The sequence below is a fragment of the Medicago truncatula genome, chromosome 5 (assembly GCF_003473485.1).
Source record: "Medicago truncatula cultivar Jemalong A17 chromosome 5, MtrunA17r5.0-ANR, whole genome shotgun sequence".
NCBI classification, from domain to species: Eukaryota; Viridiplantae; Streptophyta; class Magnoliopsida; order Fabales; family Fabaceae; genus Medicago; species Medicago truncatula.
The window spans coordinates 24,586,804-24,606,558 of record NC_053046.1 but is presented as its reverse complement, the minus strand read 5'-3'; the positions used below and the strand labels follow the sequence as shown (position 1 = coordinate 24,606,558).

Genomic DNA, 19,755 nt, shown 5'->3' with positions numbered 1-19,755 from the left:
GAGCTGGGTTGTGCTGGTTTGGTGTGGTCGATTTCGGGTTGGGTGAACCAGCCCAACGAAACCGTTACCGACCGGCCCATACACATAAGTGTATCCTATATTTAACAAGCCCAAAATAGAAGCTCAATATTAAGCCAAGTTCATACATATATAAGCTAAACTTAAGAGATGAAACCCTAGTTCCCCCATTGTTTTGTTGTGTGCCGCTGAGTTTGTCTGAGAGAAATGGAAACTATGTTCCTTTCCAATTGTTTCTTGTTGCTGTTCCTCTCTCATATCCATTAATCATCATCCCTTACCTCTAAACATTAAACAAAACTCACAACAACACTGTAAAACAACTTCCCTCACCTTTAAACACTAAACAAAACTCACAACAACAATGTAAAACAACTTCCTTTGTGCCGCCGCTCTCTAAATATGTGATAGAGAAGACAGCCTTCGTCCAACTTTTTCCAGAAGATCGAATCAGTGATTATATGTTTGCGCCGCCGCTCTTTAAATCAGTGATTATATGTTTGCCTATAGATCCAATCTGTTTGTTGAACTATAAAATACCTTTGTTTATTCTCCAAAAAATCGAATTTGTTTGTTGAAAAATAGAAAATCCTATGTTAATTCTCTTAACCGATTGAACCCACCCGATTATCCGCTTAAACCGACTAAACCGAATCCGGCTAAACCGAGATAGAGTTTGGGCGGAAATGGACCTTTGGTTTCAGACCGTGGGCTTGGACGGTTTTAGGTTTTCGGACCGATTTCCGACCGATGTCCAACCCTACTAAGTAGTGCCCAAAATAGCTAATGGACTAAGCCTCCACCCATGAACATTAAATAGAAGAGAGGCAAAAAGAACCTTAATGTTATCAACCACTTGTAAAATGGAACACTCTTTTGCATTGAAGATCTTGTTGTTTCTTTCTTTCCAAATTTTCCACAGGGTAGCAAACCAAAGCACCTGCATAACTGATCGCAGTGCCTTAGCCCCACCAGCAACATAAATAAATTGGTTAAAGTGGTCCACTACATAACAAAGAGTAACCATAGAAATACCAATCCACCTATAAATAAAATTCCAAACGGAACCAAAGCTGCGGCAATGCAGAAATAAATGGGATGAACTTTCCAAAGATCCACAACCTGACACACACATCTGAGAGTCATGATCAATAATACCGTGACGAAATAAGTTATCCTTTTCAGGTAACCTATCTCGAAACAGGCGCCAAGCAAAAAGCACGACCTTCAAAGGGATATCCTTATTCCACATCGATGTCGACACCACTGGAGACATATCAATAGGCTGAGCCGTCATGAAATGGTAAGCACTACTAACAGAATAAACACGAGATTTCTCCAAAGACCAATGCCACATATCATCTTTCTCAACCTGCAAATTAACATTTTGAAGTAAAAGGGTAAGCTCCCCCACCTGCTCCTCCTCCTCGTAAACAATCTCGTTCTCCACCTCCAAGCACCACTTTCATTCCCCCAACCAAATTGACACACCTCAGACACAGTTTCCCCTTTAAATTATGATAAATCAAATAATCTGAATAACCTTGTTCTAAATGCCACACCACATACCTAGACATCCGACCAAAATGAAGTACAATTTATGTTTCCAATTGAACGACTAATGTTATCACTAAACCAAGGTTCTCTACGCAAAGTGGCAATAACACACCACCAATGAGAGGTCTCACGCCCCTCATCCAACACCTATCCACCCTCCACACCATAACGAGCTGACAACATACGAAACCACAAACTCTCTCTCTCTCTCTCTCTCTCTCTCTCTCTCTCTCTCTAATAACAACCTCCAACCAAACCACCAACCTCCTTACTCGCCCCAAAAAAAAAAAAAAATTTAAAATAGATTCTAGGGTTAATAGTGTTTTTCACCCCTGTAATATAGGCCATTTCCGGTTTTCGCCCTTATAAAATTTTCGGTTTGATTTCTGTCCTTGTAAATTTTTTTTTTTCCGGAATACCCCCTCCTCCCTCCAACTCAGCAAATCAGCCTATGTGGCGCTGACAAGGAATTTATTTTATTTTTTTTCTTTTTTTTTTCACTTGCCACGTGTATAATTCATTTTTTTTTTTTAAAAATTGTGAAATTTTAATTTTAAAAAACTCAATTTTTGTTTTAATTGTTTTATTTTTTAAAATATTCGAAAATTAATTTTCAAAAATAAAAAAAAATATTCCGATTTTTTTCCAAAAATTTTAAAATATTAAAAAAGTTCAAATATTAAAAATATGACTTTTTAGAATTTTTAAAATTTTAGAAAATGATTTTTTTTAAATTTTAATTTCAAAAATGATTTCATAAAAATCTAGAATAAAATTTTCGAAAATAAAATCGGAATTTTTAAAAAAATCTGTATCCAGATTATTAAAAATAAAATATTTTCCATAAAAAAAAATATGACTTTTTTAAAAATTTCGAATTTGTTTCTTCTAATTTAACCTTTTTGAAATTTTGAAAATTAAACTCCAGAATCTTTAAAAAAAATTAATTTCGAAAAAAAACCGAATATTTTTTCTGATTTTTTTAATATTCGAATTTAAAATAAAACCGAAAAATTCAAAAAAAATCTTATCGTTTTTTCTGATTTTTTTAATATTTGAATATTTTTTTTTTCGATTTTTAAATTTTTTGGAAAAAAATCTGAATATTTTTTTTATTTTTGAAAATTAATTTTCAAATATTTTAAAAAATAAAATCTGATGTAGATAATTAAAAAAAAAAATTGAGTTTTTTAAAATTAAAATTAAAAAACGAAATTAAAATTTCACAATTAAAAAAAAAACGAATTATACACGTGGCAAGTGAAAAAAAAAAAGAAAAAAGAAAAATAAATTCCATGTCAGCGCCACATAGGCTGATTTGCTGATTTGGAGGGAGGAGGGGGGTATTCCGGAAAAAAAAAAATTTACAAGGACAGAAATCAAACCGAAAATTTTATAAGGGCGAAAACCGAAAATGGCCTATATTACAGGGGTAAAAAACACTATTAACCCTAGATTCTATAGAGGAGACAATACCTGAAGGATCTTTGAAGAAGATAGCACATAAACAAGCAGAGATGACAAGACAAACTTCAAAAGAACCAAGTGACTGCCCAACGATAAATGTTTGCAATTCCACACAGACAGTCTAGATTTAATTCGATTAAGCACCGGTTCCCAAAAAGCCAAGCGTTTTGCATTACCACCTATAAGCAGCCCGATATACACAAAGGGAAGAGAACTAACGTTGCAGTTAAGAACCAAAGCGGCTTCTGCTAACCAAGAACTAGGCACATTGGCACCTACCAACTGACTTTTAAAAAAATTAACCTTCAGCCCAGACAAAGCTTCAAACAACAGAAGAACAGCCCGCATAGCTCTAATGTTAGCCCACGATTTTTTCCAATAATTAAAGTGTCATCTGCGAATTGAAGACGAGACACCACCACCAGATCAGTAGCACCAACCTAATAACCAGTAAAAAGATGATTAGCTGATAAAGATTCCATCAAAACATGAAAACCCTCTGCAGCCAGAAGAAACAAGAAAGGAGATAGAGGTTTTCCTTGTCTCAACCCCCTCTCTAGATAGAACTCGTCAGTAGGGGAACCGTTAACCAAAACCAAAGCTGAGGCCGTCCCAATGCATTCTTTAATCCATTTCCGCCATAAAGTCGGAAACCCCATTTTCAACATCACTGACACTAAATAACGCCAATCAATAGAATCATAGGCTTTCTCAAAATCCACCTTAAATAGTAACAATTCTTTTTTGTGTTTACGAGCTTCGTCAACAACCTCATTAGCCACCAATATGCCATCAAGAATCTGACGACCTTTAATGAAAGTAGACTGAGAATCCAAAATGACTAAACCAATCACTACACGAAGCCTATTAGCCAGGACTTTTGCAAGAATTTTGTACATACTTCCAACCAAAGAGATAGGGAGAAAGTCAATCAAACGTTGAGGACTCTCAACCTTAGGAATAAGTGCAAAGAAAGTATTGTTGATCCCCTTAGCCAACCTACCATTCCTATGGAATTCCACCAAAAACTTCAACACATCATCCTTAATTAGGTTCCAAGATTGTTTTATGAAACCAAACGTAACACCATCCGGACATAGGCATTTATAATTATCAAACTCCCACACCGCTGCCTTCACCTCTTCCAAAGTAAACAGTTAAATCAAATCAGCCCCCTCCATGACAGAAAAGGATCGAAAATTTAACCCATCCAACCCGGGACAAACAGCTGAACTCGATTTAAAATGAGAAGAAAAATGTGAAAAAATAGCATTACGCACATTTTCAACCCCTTCAACCAAAGCACCATCAACAAAGAAACAAGGAATTGAATTTCTTTTCCTTCTGCTTGACATTATTGTATGAAAGAACTTAGAGTTTGCATCCCCTTCACATAACCATTGTATTCTTGACTGTTGCCAACAGATACTGGAATTGATTATAGTTAAAGAGAACAAATGCTCCGATAAACCATGTAACTCCTCTACCTCATCATCTAGAAGCAAATCAGACTCACCTTTAAGATAAAAAACTAAAATTTTATCCTTCAAAGAAGAAATTTTAGCAGGTAAATTTTGAGAATGACACTGATGCCATTCTTTCAAGGCCAATTTAATTAATTTGAATTTTTCTTTCAACACATAGTCTCCCCAGCCATCCACTTGAAAAGATTGCCACTTCTCTCGAACAAAAATATCGTAGCTCGGGAAAGACTCCCAACACTTTAAAGACATGGACAACCACACCTCTGAAGGTGAAAAACACAAGAAGGGGGGGTTGAATTGTGTTTTCTTTTTCTCTCAAAAATTACTTCTTCTGATAAAACTTCAGAAGTAGTTTGAGTGCTTCTGATGAAATGATCAGAATCAGATTGCAGCGGAAAAGAACAAAGCAGAGAAAAGAAAGACAAAGACACAAGCAGTTATCCTGGTTCCTTCCACAACACGGAAGTAGTTCAGTCCCCCTTGCACTTCCAAGGAGATTTCACTATAATCATAAAGATTACAAATGCTCAATACTTTCTAAGTATGAGACTTCACAAAAATGCTCAAGCACACACGCAAGAGTCTTCCAATGCTCAAGCACTAAGCAAGAGACTTCTAATGCTCAAGCACACAGGCAAGAGACTTCTGATCAAACAAAAATACAAAGAATTGAGTTTGACTTGAACACTTGATATACAATCAGTGGTGTTCACAATACAATACAATAAAGACTCTAGACTTTGAATTTCTAAGATGTATCAAATCAGTGCAGAAATTCAGTGTGCTTTGTAGAATCAATTTGACAGAGTTTTGGCGCTTTTGAACTTATATATCTCTATCTTTTATCTTCAAGTCTTCACTCCTTTATATAGAGGTGTGAAAGAGACGTTGAGATAATCAGCACGTCTAAAGAGTCGTTTGAAATCCTTTGATCATCCACCAGTAATCCTTTGCCTGATTTGGGTGTAGTCCTTTGAAGAATAAGCTTCAAATTCATTCCCATCTTGAAGGTACAAATTCTGCAGGCATGGCTGTTGTCTTGTCTTGTAGCGTAGACAGAAAACAGAGTAGTGGAGGTAGTGGTTGTACACTTGTACTTTGTCAACTCTATTAACGAGAGACAAGTGCTCAGTGCTAACCATATATCCGTTGATACCTCCCTTTCAATTCTTCGTTCTTCTTGGATAAGACTGAATTGAGAATCAGCTACTTTAAATCTTCAGTTTGATTAAAGGATCAAACGTAGCTTCTGGTGAAGATATTGCTTCTGATGACCTTCTGCTTCTGATGACGTCATCACTTCAGCTTCAGGAGCAGTTTTCTTCAGATGCTTAGAATTTCTTTTTTTTTTCTTTCCAATGTTCTTCCAAGACCTATTGAAATAACTTGAGTAGCCTTTGGTCCTGTACACTTGAACAATTATTAGTAATAACCAATTGATAATTTTTAATACCTTGTTATCATCAAAACTCAATAAGGTTCATTGTGAAACACATTTTGTTCCAACAACCTCCACCTCCGTACAATCCCAAAGAGTTAACACTCCACCTGCTGACCCAAATGAAGGTTGAAACGAGAAACCAACATTTAAATCACCCCACAAAGATTTACAAATCAATTCATCAAAACCAGTTAACTTCGTTTCTTGAATACAAACAAGAAAAGGTTTTTTCTCCCTCATCAACTGAATCACCTCCCACCTTTTTTCAAACCCACCTAACCCCCGAACATTCCATGAAATTATCTTCATTACTACCCCACTGCACCACACCTATCGCCCCCCACTCACACCCCCTTACGGCCTAAACCCCCTTCCTTCCTCCCTCTTGATTTTTTCTTCCTACCCGATACAACACATTGAACATATAATTTTTTTCTCCATTGAACTTCAGACCCACCACCTTCCCTATCTCCCGCACATCCTCATCCACCACCTTTTCAATACCATGAAGCACCAACCAGTTTGACCAATCATTGTTAACAGATGTCTGTGAATTACATTGAGCAGAGACTTCATTGGAAATTACCTTAACATTTGGAATATCGGAAACACTTCTACGCTTTTTTACCGCCCTTTGCAAGGAACGAAGAACTTCCTTTTTGTCTTTATCCGGAAGTCTAGCAATTCTTTTCAAACTTTGAGCACATTGTCGGATATAACCACCCCCCTTACGCTTACTAACTTTTTGAGATCCTGATGAAATTGATTTATTAACAAGGTTACCATCAGCTTCAGTCTGATTTTTTCTATTTATCCAATCCAAACTCCACATACCTTATTGCATATAACGATCTCTACCTGGCGGGCACGATGAAGTTCGTTACGCAACCCTCTAAGACTCACACAAGAACTGGCGAGCCTTACCACTCCCACCAACGTTACCTTCAAGCTCACCGGTAGCATTTGAAATATTAAGTAAAGGACCTTCCTCAAGATTAAGAGCATCAGATGTAGCACAAATATGAGTATTAAGTTTCGGCCTTAAGGTTGCATGAGTCGTACGATGAACACCATCAATACTTCCATCTCGGACACACTGATTACCAATATCAATAGTAAAAAACGGCTGTTGCACATCATCTTGCATATCCCTCTCCTTACTCCAATCCTCTGATAATTGTTGCAACAATTCGTTAACTTCATCATTATGCTATGACGTGATAGATTTATCCACCTCTTGTGTGTCTTCGTCATCAAATAAGCAGGCATCCTCCCCTAAAGAGAATCCCCATTCTTCAATAATTTTAAAATAAAAAATCACCCCATCCACCATAATCTTAGCACCTGTATTGATCACCTCCAACGACGAAGTAGCAATCAAAACCCTTGCATAATCAAACCGTTCTTTTTCCACAGTTACCTCATCCATACGCAATAAACGACCACAGTCAAAAACACATAGTTTGAATTTTTTTGAATTCCAAGCATGAAGTGGCACCCCATAAATCCTCACCCACGAACCTCTTTCACGAATTAGAGTCTCCTTGTTCCATTTGTCTGATTTAGAGAAGAAATGATCAAAAAAATCTGATGTCTTCGATAAAATAATACTGACATCCTCATTATCATTCGAGCGCACCAAAACTTCGTTAGCTCCCAATGGAATAATATCCAAATTCTCAAACCCAACATAAAAAAAAACGGCGTTGTAAAAGAGGTATAGCCTCCCCATTCACCACTGACACCACTAACCCTTTCGACGCCCACGACACATCAATATCATCAGATCGATACTTGCAGACATACATTTGTTTAGATTGCCCCTTAATTTGATTGTGTATACCTGTAACATCATCCGACAACACTCCAACCACCCTCATCTCTCCACCTATGGATACCCCGTCCTTTCCCATCTTATCACCTGCCTCGTCCCGCCAAACCCTTGTAACATCCCAGACGACATTCAGGATTGTCGACTGACCCTACAAACCAACACGAGTCTTTTACAGCGTGTTTTGTCCTCACTCGCACGCTTACCGGGAAACTTCCCGGTAGGTCACCCATCCCAAAATTGCTCCAAGTCAGGCACGCTTAACTGTGAAGTTCTTAAAGAATGAGCTACCGAAAAGAAGATGCATCTTGTTGATATTGGTAGTACCAAACAATTCATATAAGCCTTCCTTCAACCATGCAGTCCCATACCTGCACGGCCTCATGAACTCTCTCATTCCGATGTGATTCAGTTTTGCCAAGAAGCATGCCAGGAGCCGGACCACTCCCCGCCCTCATCAGCCTCGGGCGTTACATGCCCACCAGCTTCTGCTTGGTTCGTCCTCGAACCACATCGTACTGGGAGAGGTCTGCTCTGATACCATTTGTAACATCCCAGACGACATTAAGGATTGTCGACTGACCCTACAAACCAACACGAGTCTTTTACAGCGTGTTTTGTCCTCACTCGCACGCTTACCGAGAAACTTCCTGGTAGGTCACCCATCCCAAAATTGCTCCAAGTCAGCCACGCTTAACTGTGAAGTTCTTAAAGAATGAGCTACCGAAAAGAAGATGCATCTTGTTGATATAGGTAGTACCAAACAATTCATATAAGCCTTCCTTCAACCATGCAGTCCCATACCTGCACGGCCTCAGGAACCCTCTCATTCCGATGTGATTCAGTTTTGCCTAGAAGCATGCCAGGAGCCGGACCACTCCCCGCCCTCATTAGCCTCGGGCGTTACATGCCCACCAAGCGGAGGCGTTACAACCCTCACCTCACCGTTCCCCTTCTCACCTACAACCGGATAAGGACCCCTAGTCTTTCTTTTTTCTCCCTCTTTGTTTTTTTCTCCCTCAACCCGGTTAGAAACAACATTCTTATTATTACCGAATCTATCAAAACTAGACACTTTATCCACCACGTTCCACTCACCAAACCTTAAATTATTCAAAGCGTTCAAAAGTTTGTCAACATCTTTAACTTTACAGTAACGCACAAAGCCAAAAACAACACCATTAACATTCCTTTTTCTTGCCAAATACACATCCTCCATAATCCCACAAACCTCAAATCCTTGCCTCAATGACTTATAAGAAATATCATCTGGTACATTGGTAAAGTAAAAAGAGACAAAGTCTTGAGCAAAATTACTAGAAAGGATATGTTGATTCTGCTTGTGCACCCTTGACTTTGAGCGGTGATTTTGAGTTCCTGCACCTGCTGACCGTGGCTGAATATCAGGTACTGCCTCCCCTTTCAAACTAGAATGAGATCGCAACTTATGATTCGGTTTGTGCTGTCACGAAATAGAACGATGTATGTGAGCTCCAACACCTCCTGTCTTTGCCGGTTCACTGCATTTGTCGTCCCCAAGAATGCGGGAATTCGAACGCGGCCTCTGATCATTGTCAACATAATACCATTCACAAGTCCTGTTCTCATGCTTCCTAGGAATAGAACACACCCTCTGTAGTACTGGTCAGTCAGCCTCCCATCGCTCTTCCATCTCCCTTTGACGTCGATGATTTGAGTACTGTAACACAACCCTACCGTCTTGTGAAAGTTCCTGATTGCAGTATCCAAACCGTTCCGCTGATTCCCTAAACCTCTGTGCTGAACCGTGCTTAACCGTAACCCTAGATTGTCAGTGTCAATTCTCCCTTGACTGTCCACGCCGCTGCTCCTCTCGAAGCCTGTCCTGCAATCCATCCACCTGTTCAGACGCAATCCCTCGACGCGGTCTCCCAACGGACCATCCTCCCCTATCCCCCCATATAGTGGCACCCTGCTTGGATCTCGACCCCTCCCACAGTACCTCACCTCCGGTGAATGATTCTTTAATGTTTGCACCGCACCCGTTGTAGATTTTATGTTCTTATATTTGCATAAACAAATTATTATATTTTTTGGTGGTGGTCGGGGTTTGATTCCCGGACCTTGCATATTATATGCATTGTCCATACCAACTGAGTTAAGCTCACGAGGACAAACAAATTATTATATACATATATGAGAAAGTAATGTGATAATTTTTTTAAAGCTTTTGACTATTTTTAAAATATCAACATTAATGTAGTGTGTCTATTAAATAATTCATTATTTTTATTTAAAACACCATTAAATATTTAAACCGCACTCCTTGATGAATTTATATGCTTATATATGCAGAAGAAATTTTTGATGTACCGATATGTGATAGTCGATAAGATAAAATATCAACATTAATGCAATGTTTCTATGAATTGAATTTTTATTTTATATGCAAAACACCAACAAATATTTATATATAAATCCGTTCAATGTTTGCACCGCTCCCGTTGCAGATTTTAAATGTTTATATATGAAAAACAACTTTTTTAGATACATATATGAGAAAGTTGTTGTGATAAAATTTTGGAAACTCGTGACTATTTTTAAAATATCAACATTAATGTAGTGTGTCTATTAAATAAATTTTTATTTTATATTTAAAACACTGTTAAAAATTTAAACCGCACTCGTTGAAGATTTTATATGCTTATATATGCAGAAGAAAATTTATATGTATCGACATGTGATAGTTGATACGATAAAATTTTGAAAATCCGTGACTATTTTTAAAATATCAATATTAATGCAATGTTTCTATTAATTAAATTTTTATTTTATATGCAAAACACCGTTCAATGTTTGTACCGATCCCGTTGCAAATTTTAAATATTTATATCTGTAGAAACAAATTTTTATATAAATATATGATAAAATTTTGGAAGCGCGTGACTATTTTCAAAATATCAGCATTGATGTAGTGTGTCTATTGAATAAATTTTTATTTTATATTTAAAATATCGTGAAATATTTAAACCGCACTTGTTGAGTATTTTATATGCTTATATATGTAAAAGTTTTTTTTTACATGTATCGACTTTTCAAAATATCAACATTAATGTAGTGTTTCTATTAATTAAATTTTCATTTTGTATGAAAAATACCGTTTAGTGTTTGCACTGTTCCCCGTTGCACATATTTTAAATATTTATATATGTGGAAATTGGTTACACTTGTGATGAGCATTATCCATAATTAATTTTTTAAAAAACAAATAAATTAAATTTTGCACATAAAATTAAGGAGATTATGTGTTTTAGTAAGGACTATTATGAAATTTTTCTGGACTTCGATTTTTATATATTGTTAGTAGATGAGTATTGAAAATTGTAGTTTGTTTTAGGGACGTTAAAAACCGAACCAATCCAATAGAAAAAACGAAAACTGAACTAAACCAAACCGAAAACCGTGAAGAACCGCATTTGTTCGGATGTATTTGGATCGTTTTTTACTCAACCCCATAGTTTTGTTCGGTTTGCGATTTTATTTTACCAACCAAACCAAACCAAACCAAACCGCAACATAAGAAAAACACTAATTAAACATATCTCACCTAGATCAATACTCATAGAAACTCAATTAAAACTTCTATAAAATGACATATTTTTTCTCTTGTTAAGTTTCTTCTTTACTTTTTATTTCTAAAATATTTTTATGTGTTACTTGAACTTTTAGAGAATGATAAAATCTTATTATTTGTATTCCTTATAGAATAATATTATTTTTTGCACACGTTTTTAATTTGATTTATGTTGTTGGAAATATTATTAGGTGGAATTTAAAATATTGTTTGAAACATTAATGGAAATATGTCGCGTTTTAACTTTCTGACTTGATTTTAATGTTGAAAACAAAAACTAGAATTGTCACGATAAAAATTGCACAAACCGATCTAACCCAAACCACATTTGTTTGATTTGATTTGGAATTCTACTCTTTACCCAACAAAAATTGCCCGCTCCCAACTGAAATTCCGAAATTGCCCTGCGTGAGTTAACTCACGCTAGTTATGTTGTCTGCGTAACTTAAGTCACGCTGCGTGAGTGAACCCATGCTCCGTGACTTAAGTCATTTAACAGCAACACAGAAATACAAACACACATATTTCCAACTTCTGCTCATGCGATTTTTTCCCCTCCAAATCTGAATTTCATCATTCTTGTGCCATTCAAAGCCAATTTCTACCACAATATCAAGTAAGTGATGATTATCCTACTTGATTGCATTTTTTTTTTGGTTGAAATTTTAGTTTTTATTTTATTTTAAGAAATTTAACATCTTTAGGTTTTTTTATAAATTTGGCTTGCATGTTAGTGTTTATGATTGTTAGTGATGGATTAAGTTAGGATTGTATTTTAGATGTTGTATAGAGTGAAATGTGGTAGTTTTAGGTATTCGAAATTGTTTGATTTTAAGTTGATTGAAAGTTGCACTGTAGGTGTTTAATAAAATGTCTCAATGAATTTTTTGGATTGTTAATGATGAAATTTGTTAGAAATATGTTTGTTAATGTTGTATATAGTTAGTTTGACTGCAATGTGATAGTTTACAAATTGAAATGACACTGTCGAAATGTAAGTGTTGTTGTTGAATGGTTAAAAATGTTGTTGAATTGTTTGTATGAAAATGTCTCATTGATTTTTTGCTTGTTGAAATATTGTGCAGATATGTCTCAGAGGCCTCAGAATTAGGTTAAGGAGACAACATAATTCTCCTAATAATGCACGGAGGGAGAGACAAGGAGTAAACCCTCTTTTGGCTGGTGGGGGGCACGGGACTTTGTTATTGAAAACCCTAGCCGTCTCTTTCTTATTTCTTATTGAAACTCAATATTGTTAATATGAAGGAAGAAGATAGCCATTGAGAGCTTCACATTTTTACGGTGCAATTTATCAAGGATTTAGCTAGTTTTACTAATACTTATCTTAGATATCCCTTCTATATATTCATAATTTAATCTATTAATTGCAGGTGGCACACACATATATTATAAGTTATAGATTGAACATTGCAATAACATAATATAGTTTAGGTGTAGAAGCTATATGATGATGAATCAGCAATGATATTCCTGAAGCCACCAATAGTGGATGCCAGCATAATGCACACACCAATGTATATGGCAGCCTGAAATTAAAACACAGATTAGTTGAATATAATATGGGTATGTACATGATTAATTTCCAAATTCTTACCCAATTTATGAACCAGTTGATGCTAAATCTCTTTGGTTTCTTGATTATTAGCCACATTATACTAGGAAGCTGAAACAATTGATGCCTATGTTAGTTATTGATTGATCTTCTATGTTTTGAAAAAATTACATTCTTGATATATTTGGTACATTAACTAATTCTTGTATGAAAGTGGCTTACAAAATATGAAGTGGGAGCAAAACCAAATCCACCAAAGAAGCCAAGAAGATCGCCAAAGAAAGGGAATGTAACCCCAATAAAAAGTGTAAAAGCTGCAACAAATTAACAAGATGGTTGTTGCTTAAAAAAATTGAGTTAAACACGTTTTTAATGTTTATAAAATTTCGGTTAATAAGTCTTTACCCTCTGTAATATATGTCATTTCTGGTTTTTCCCCCTGTAAAATTTTTATTTTGATTTACCCCCTGTAAAATATTTTGTTTTGATTTACCCCATAATAGGCTAAACAAAAACGAAAATTTCTTGAAAAAAAAATTGGTTTTTGTTTGACCTATTAGGGAGGTTAATCAAAACAAATATTTTACAGGGGGATGAATCAAAATAAAAATTTTACAGGAGGAAAAATAAAAAATGACCTATATTACAGGGGGTAAAGACCTATTAACCCTAAAATCTCTTATGAAGTTTAGCCTGGACAAATATTTTTATCGATGCTAAGACCATAATATGATATGCTTAGAACATCAAATATTTTTGTTGGGAAAAATATTTTTTATGCTCTTTATAAAGTCAATAGCATGTTTGATGTCTCAGGTCAAACATGCTATTAACATCAAGCACTTTATTTATAAATCGTTAAAAAAAAAAAAAGCTAAAATATGGTTTTAGTCTCTGTAAATATGTTTTGTTTTGGTTTTAGTCTCTGTACATATTTCTTTTGTAGAAAAAGATCCCTGCAAAATATTTTGTTTTATAAAATAGTCCCTGACCCCACTTTTGTGATGAGCTGCATACGTGGTACATGATGACTGAACTCATTTTGTAGAAAAAAGTTCCTGCAAAATATTTTGATTTTTAAAAAAATCCCTACAAAATATTTTGTTTTTCAAAAGTCCCTTAGAAACTATTTTAAAAAACAAAATATTTTGTAAGAACGTTTTTCTACAATTTTTTTACAAGGACAAAAACTAAAACGAGACATATTTACATGTACTAAAACCATATTTTAGTAAGGAAAAAGAAAGTGTGTGTGACTCTCACCTACAAAAGAAGATCTAGCAACAAGTCTGAGAGGCAATCCAGGAGGAAAATTCCATTTTTTGATCATCATCCTCTCAATCAAATCAAAAACAGGCATAGCATAAACTTGATAACTTCCAACAACATGAATGAATACCATCAAGTTAGCAGAGGCAATGAGCCAAGCTGGTCTTTCAAGTGACATAAGCACATTATCTTCAACATCTCTTCCAAATGCCCAATATCCAATAAGTGCAACTGGGAAATAACATATTGCATTTATGACATAGGCACCAATAGCACCTTTCCACATTGGTATTTTTGATGGTTTCTCAGGTGTTGATGGAATTGTTGCTTGAATTTCAAGTGCTACTGCATGGCCAGCAAATGCAAATGAAATTTGACCAAGTGCATTGAAGATTCGGAATATTAAGTCACTTGTGCTTGTTCCTTTGTATGAATAGCTCACATTCTCAACCCTACCTTTGGCTAAGCAAGCTACCCAGGCTATAGTTGAATAGCTGTAGTGACAATAGCATAAAGTTAGGGTTTTCGATGTAATATATCGCTATTAAAACCATGCACTGCCACTTCAGATTGAATGTGAGTCTGACACGTCTCGTTGTCAAATACTCGCGCGACATGCTTATAACTCTTATTCAACTATAAAGATCTACATGACATGGCTGGGAAACGATTCCGAGTGCTAGCAACACATCCAATATGGCTAGACATGAAAAGGTACCCCATTGGTACCAACATTTTTCAAATATTTTTTATATTTTTTATTGATGATGATCAAGTATGGGTGATGGATATTAAAAATTGATCAGATTCTTTTTAGCTTTTGATATTAAATGGATTAAGTAAATGTAAAAATATAGTTCCATATTTCTTCATCTTGTCTTAGAATTATTTTACATAAAAAAATGTGTTAAAATTGTATAACTAAGGATTATTTTTCATACTTTTGTCTCTGTCACATTTTTTTTGACAATGATGTGTGTGTAATTTTTTTTTGTTGACATGTGTTCATACTTTTGTTTATTTGTGAGTGTAACATTTTTTTTTTTACAATGATGTGTGTGTATTTTTTTTTTTGACATGTATGTGTTTATACTTTGTTGTGTGTCTCATGATGATCTATACTCCATACGTATTTATGTAACAACTAATTTATATATAAAAAGAAAAATGATCATAAAATATTTATATATTTACATCTTACTCTCTCCCATTCTTTTTATAGAAGAAAAATGTGTCGACAAAAGTTGATGTATTTGGTTGATATGACGAATTAGATACATCAACTTTTATTGACTCATTTATTTCTTATATAGGGCGTATTAACGAATCAATTGAGTTCAAGTGGTTGATGAGTACTTCATCAACGACGAATTGTTCAGAGAATCCGAATTCGATTCCTGATGGAACAATTTTTAGAAAGATTATCCTTACCTCATGGTCAAACTAAAAATGGTTGTACAAATATCATTTCTCGAAATACAAATAATATATGTGATATATTTATTTTATTTTACTTTAATTGATTCGACCCACTAGAAAGTACAACTTTTTCCTACACCAGCCGAGTTTCAAGGCTCAAAAGTGTGACTCTGCTTCAACACATGTAGAAACATAACAATAAGGGTAAATTTATTAATACCTTTTAACCTAAAGTTAGTGGCTTTACAAAATTATGAGTTCATGGGTCACATGATTAAGTTCTTTTACGAAGAATCCAAACAATACTTTTCCCAGGAATCAACTTTTTGTGGATCTAAAAAGTGATGCTAGCTAAATAAACACACATATCAAATTAAATGTAGCATCTTTCTTTATTAAAATTTCAAAGTGTATTTTTGGCCAAAATTATATCCCAACCAAATTAACAAAATTAAATAACATCCTTAATTTATTAAAGTTTCAAAGTGATTTTTTGTCAAAATTAATGTAACAAAACATAATTTGTTAAATTTGACAAAATTTCTGTTAATCCAAACTTGTACTAAATCTACTAGTTTTGAAAAAGAATAAATTAAATACCTTAGTGACATCACAGCTGCTGCTAAAGAAACTGAGGCAACAGAGTTGAAATTGGGAAGCTGAGACAGAAAGAAATGAATGGCACCAAAAATCAAAATCCAGTAAGATTGTTTGAGTTGTGTGCAATTGGTGCATGCAATCTCCATGAACTTCTTTAGACACTTCCCTCCAATGACCATGTACACAATATTACACCCAATTTGAACTATTAGTTGTTGTGGCAACACAATCCAGGGTCCAAGTTTTGGTCCAAAAGCATGTTTACCCAGATCAACATAACGATCAAATCGAGTACCAGGAACACACTCATGGAGCTGAATCATTTGCCACATTGTGTTTAAGGTCAGGCTCCATGATAACAACAACATTAAAGTCCCCGGAATCCTGCAAAGAATAGAGTAAACTTTCAACTTCAAGTGAACTCGTCACTTTTTTAAAAATCAGACCGGAGATTGAACCTTTGAAACCCTAAAATCATTGTTCAATCGGTTCAACTATTGTGCCAGATGACAAAACATTAAAAACCGATTGAACAAATGAAATTCAATATGATTCAACCAGACTGCAGTATAATATGGATCAAACCTAGCAAAGAACATGTCATTTCCCGATTCAGTCGGTTGAACATGTTCGATACAATTTTTTAAACATTGAGATAGATAGAAACCATAGTATGTTATTTTTGTATTTTATTTGAATTACCATCCTAGATATGCCATGGCATAGGGAAGGCTGAGAACACCTGCACCTATCATTGCGGTCACGGTATGGAAAGTTGAGTACCACCATTTCGCATTGCGAGAATTCCCATTGTCGACCCATTTTTGCTCCAACTCTACTTCCTGCAAGTGTACAAAATCAAGAATCCAGTTTTTTATTTATCTATCACAAAGTTTAGTGACAAATTTTATTTATTTTCTTCACTAAACTAAATTCTTTTAGTAGTGAAAAAATATACTTAAATAATTTAAAGATGTAAAGTGAACACAAACTTGATTGAAAGCTTTACCTCCTTAGAAGGGAGAGAAGAAGTAGCTGAAACCATTTTCTAATAACTTAGAACCAAAGTAGAGCAGAAAATGAAGACCTAGTTGAGTTTTGGAGCTATAGTAATAAAAGTTTAATGTATTAATCAATGATGTAGATACAGTAATAGTTTGGTTACCACTTTTACACTTATCATTTTCTGCTCAAGTGGATAGGAGCCTGACTAACAACCAAACATGCAACAACTATTTGTGTGTGTGTGTGTGTTTGTACCTAGTTCAAATTCAGACCACTTACATTACAAGAAAATAATAATAACAAGTAATGTTCTACTTTATGGGATTACTTTTATTAAAAGATAATAACTTGGAGAATAATTTTCATGATGGAACATCATTTAATAATTACTCTATTGAACATTGTAACACGTACGGAGTGCTCTAAGTTTGTGCTCCCATTAATTTTTGCATCTCATATTCCCATATGATATCGTATTTGGCTTTTATATGTGGGGTAGTATGAAACTTTTACTACTTTTTTTTCTGGTGGGTAGGTTAATTGATTTGTTGAGGACTCGGGATTACATGTAAGCATCATGTAACAAATGATATCATAAAAAAAAAGCTCTCGAGGGTTGGCCGGTTGGGAGTGTTGGAGAAAGCCCTAATAGACGAATTGTATCATGATATTTATATTTGACATTTATTTATTCATTTTGTTTTATTTTAAAATAATAAAACCGCTATAATAGTTAGTCGGTTTAATGGAACATTAAGTATAACTTAATCGTGAGATCTCATTAAATATATGGACATTATTTTTAAAGTATTCGCAGTCAAACTTTATTGTGAAGTGAGATAACATTAAAATATAGAGACTATTATGTGGATAGACCGATGATCACATCTCACAAATCATGGATAAAGAGTTATCAAGTTTTCATATAGATATAAATATTATGAGTAATATTTATATTGGATTGACCAGCCATGAGAATACTACATAAAAAGTTATGTAAATATCATAAGTTATTTTCATAATGATAATTAAGTGGTGTATCACGAAAAGGTTTCGTCATATTACATGACATTCTTGTCACTTGGATATGCGTGATGTGTTGTTACATACCACTCATTATTTATAATATTAAATATAAGTTTTCATATTACTGTTAACGTTATAAGAACGTACGTGGTCGCACACAAAAAGACAGTTAAATAAGAGAAATAAGTGAGACTTGTTACTTGGGGTGCATTTAGTAAGTGGAGCTAATTAGTTAGCAAATCATCAATTGGTTTATTGGGCTTACATAAGCCTAATAATGCTTGACTTGCTGAACACACAAGTGGTATATAAATAGAACCCTTGTGATGAAGCAAGAAACCCACTTAACCTAATTCAGAAACCATAGTTTTATGAATCCTAATACCGCTTCTTTTATCTCCAAGCCTTCATTCGTAAGCACCTAGCACTGAGTGATGGAAGTTCTTCCTGTGGACTGATTAGAGGTGTTGTCATTAAGCAGTACCCGTGATTACTTAATCTTTGAGTTCAACAACAAATAAGGTAAACACATCAATCCTTTCAAGTTGTTGTTTGATTTGTGATTAATAATTTAATCAAGATCTGTTCTCGGGATTTATTCTGCTAAGAGGATTAAAATTTTGAAAAACCCCTCTTAAAATTCCAACAGGGAGTATATAGAATACTATAAGCCTATGACATCATTTGATTCACGTAAATCTCACTTAATGAAATAAGACTTGGTTGTTGTTGTGTTTTGGTACATGGGTTGAGCCAAGTAAGAGAGAGGGGTTCATATGAACCCCATGAGTTTCTATAATTACCCATAATAATCTTATTTACTTACTATTTGAACCTCCTAGATTTATAGAATTGCACCTCTGTTTTTGACAGATCTGCACCAAGGATGACCAACTATTGACACTGCATTTGTATCATCATTTTACTTTTCGATGGAATAACTTAGTTTTATTTTTTTTGTTCACTTTCTTATTATTGATCTATATTATTTATTATTATTATTAGCGTCTAGACGGGCACTCCCGTGCCCGTCTGTCCGCTCTATTTATTGCGCTAACGCATGTAACTCATAAACAGAATGTTTTCAACATCAATGTTGTTTAGTTTTTCTTGATATATCTTAGAGAATATTATTAGAATTAAAAGAACGATCAAGCTTGATCAAAAAGGGAAGGATCAAACTTGATAAATAATATAAGATATGTAATTCATGCGCTGCCTTAACATATTTGCATAATATATACTTAGTTTTGTGATGCAAACTCATCTATCTATGTAGGATATATGCATGAAACATGAGTGACAATTATGGGGATAGGTTTGATGAAGACATTAAATCTTTCCCAACGCTAACACAATTTACAGAAAGCAGTACATATATACTCTATATTATTCTCCAGCCATTTAAGTCTGTCACAAAATATAAAGTTAGGAAAATATAAGGCAAATCAA

General features: G+C 34.7%; 1 protein-coding gene across 1 annotated transcript; it reads right to left on the bottom strand.

The window, feature by feature from the left end:
• Positions 1–12,736: 12,736 nt before the first annotated feature.
• On the bottom strand, positions 12,737–17,700 carry LOC11435898 (lysine histidine transporter-like 6). The gene is made up of 7 exons (XM_003614452.4): positions 17,282–17,700; positions 16,975–17,114; positions 16,273–16,656; positions 14,248–14,747; positions 13,207–13,298; positions 13,027–13,095; positions 12,737–12,958 (listed from the first exon to the last, which is right to left on the bottom strand). Exons 1-7 carry the CDS (start codon positions 17,315–17,317, stop codon positions 12,860–12,862), a joined length of 1,320 nt encoding a protein of 439 aa, XP_003614500.1. The 5' UTR covers positions 17,318–17,700; the 3' UTR covers positions 12,737–12,859.
• Between the last annotated feature and the right edge of the window lie 2,055 nt (positions 17,701–19,755).

What these genes read in the sequence shown, in the direction of transcription:
- LOC11435898 (XM_003614452.4), bottom strand. Translation starts at nt 17,317, where the DNA reads ATGGTTTCAGCTACTTCTTCTCTCCCTTCTAAGGAG. An exon ending in CTTCTCTCCCTTCTAAGGAG is followed by an intron (nt 17,115 to 17,281) that starts GTAAAGCTTTCA and finishes GTACACTTGCAG; the next exon opens with GAAGTAGAGTTGGAGCAAAA. An exon ending in TCAACTGGTTCATAAATTGG is followed by an intron (nt 12,959 to 13,026) that starts GTAAGAATTTGG and finishes TTTTAATTTCAG; the next exon opens with GCTGCCATATACATTGGTGT.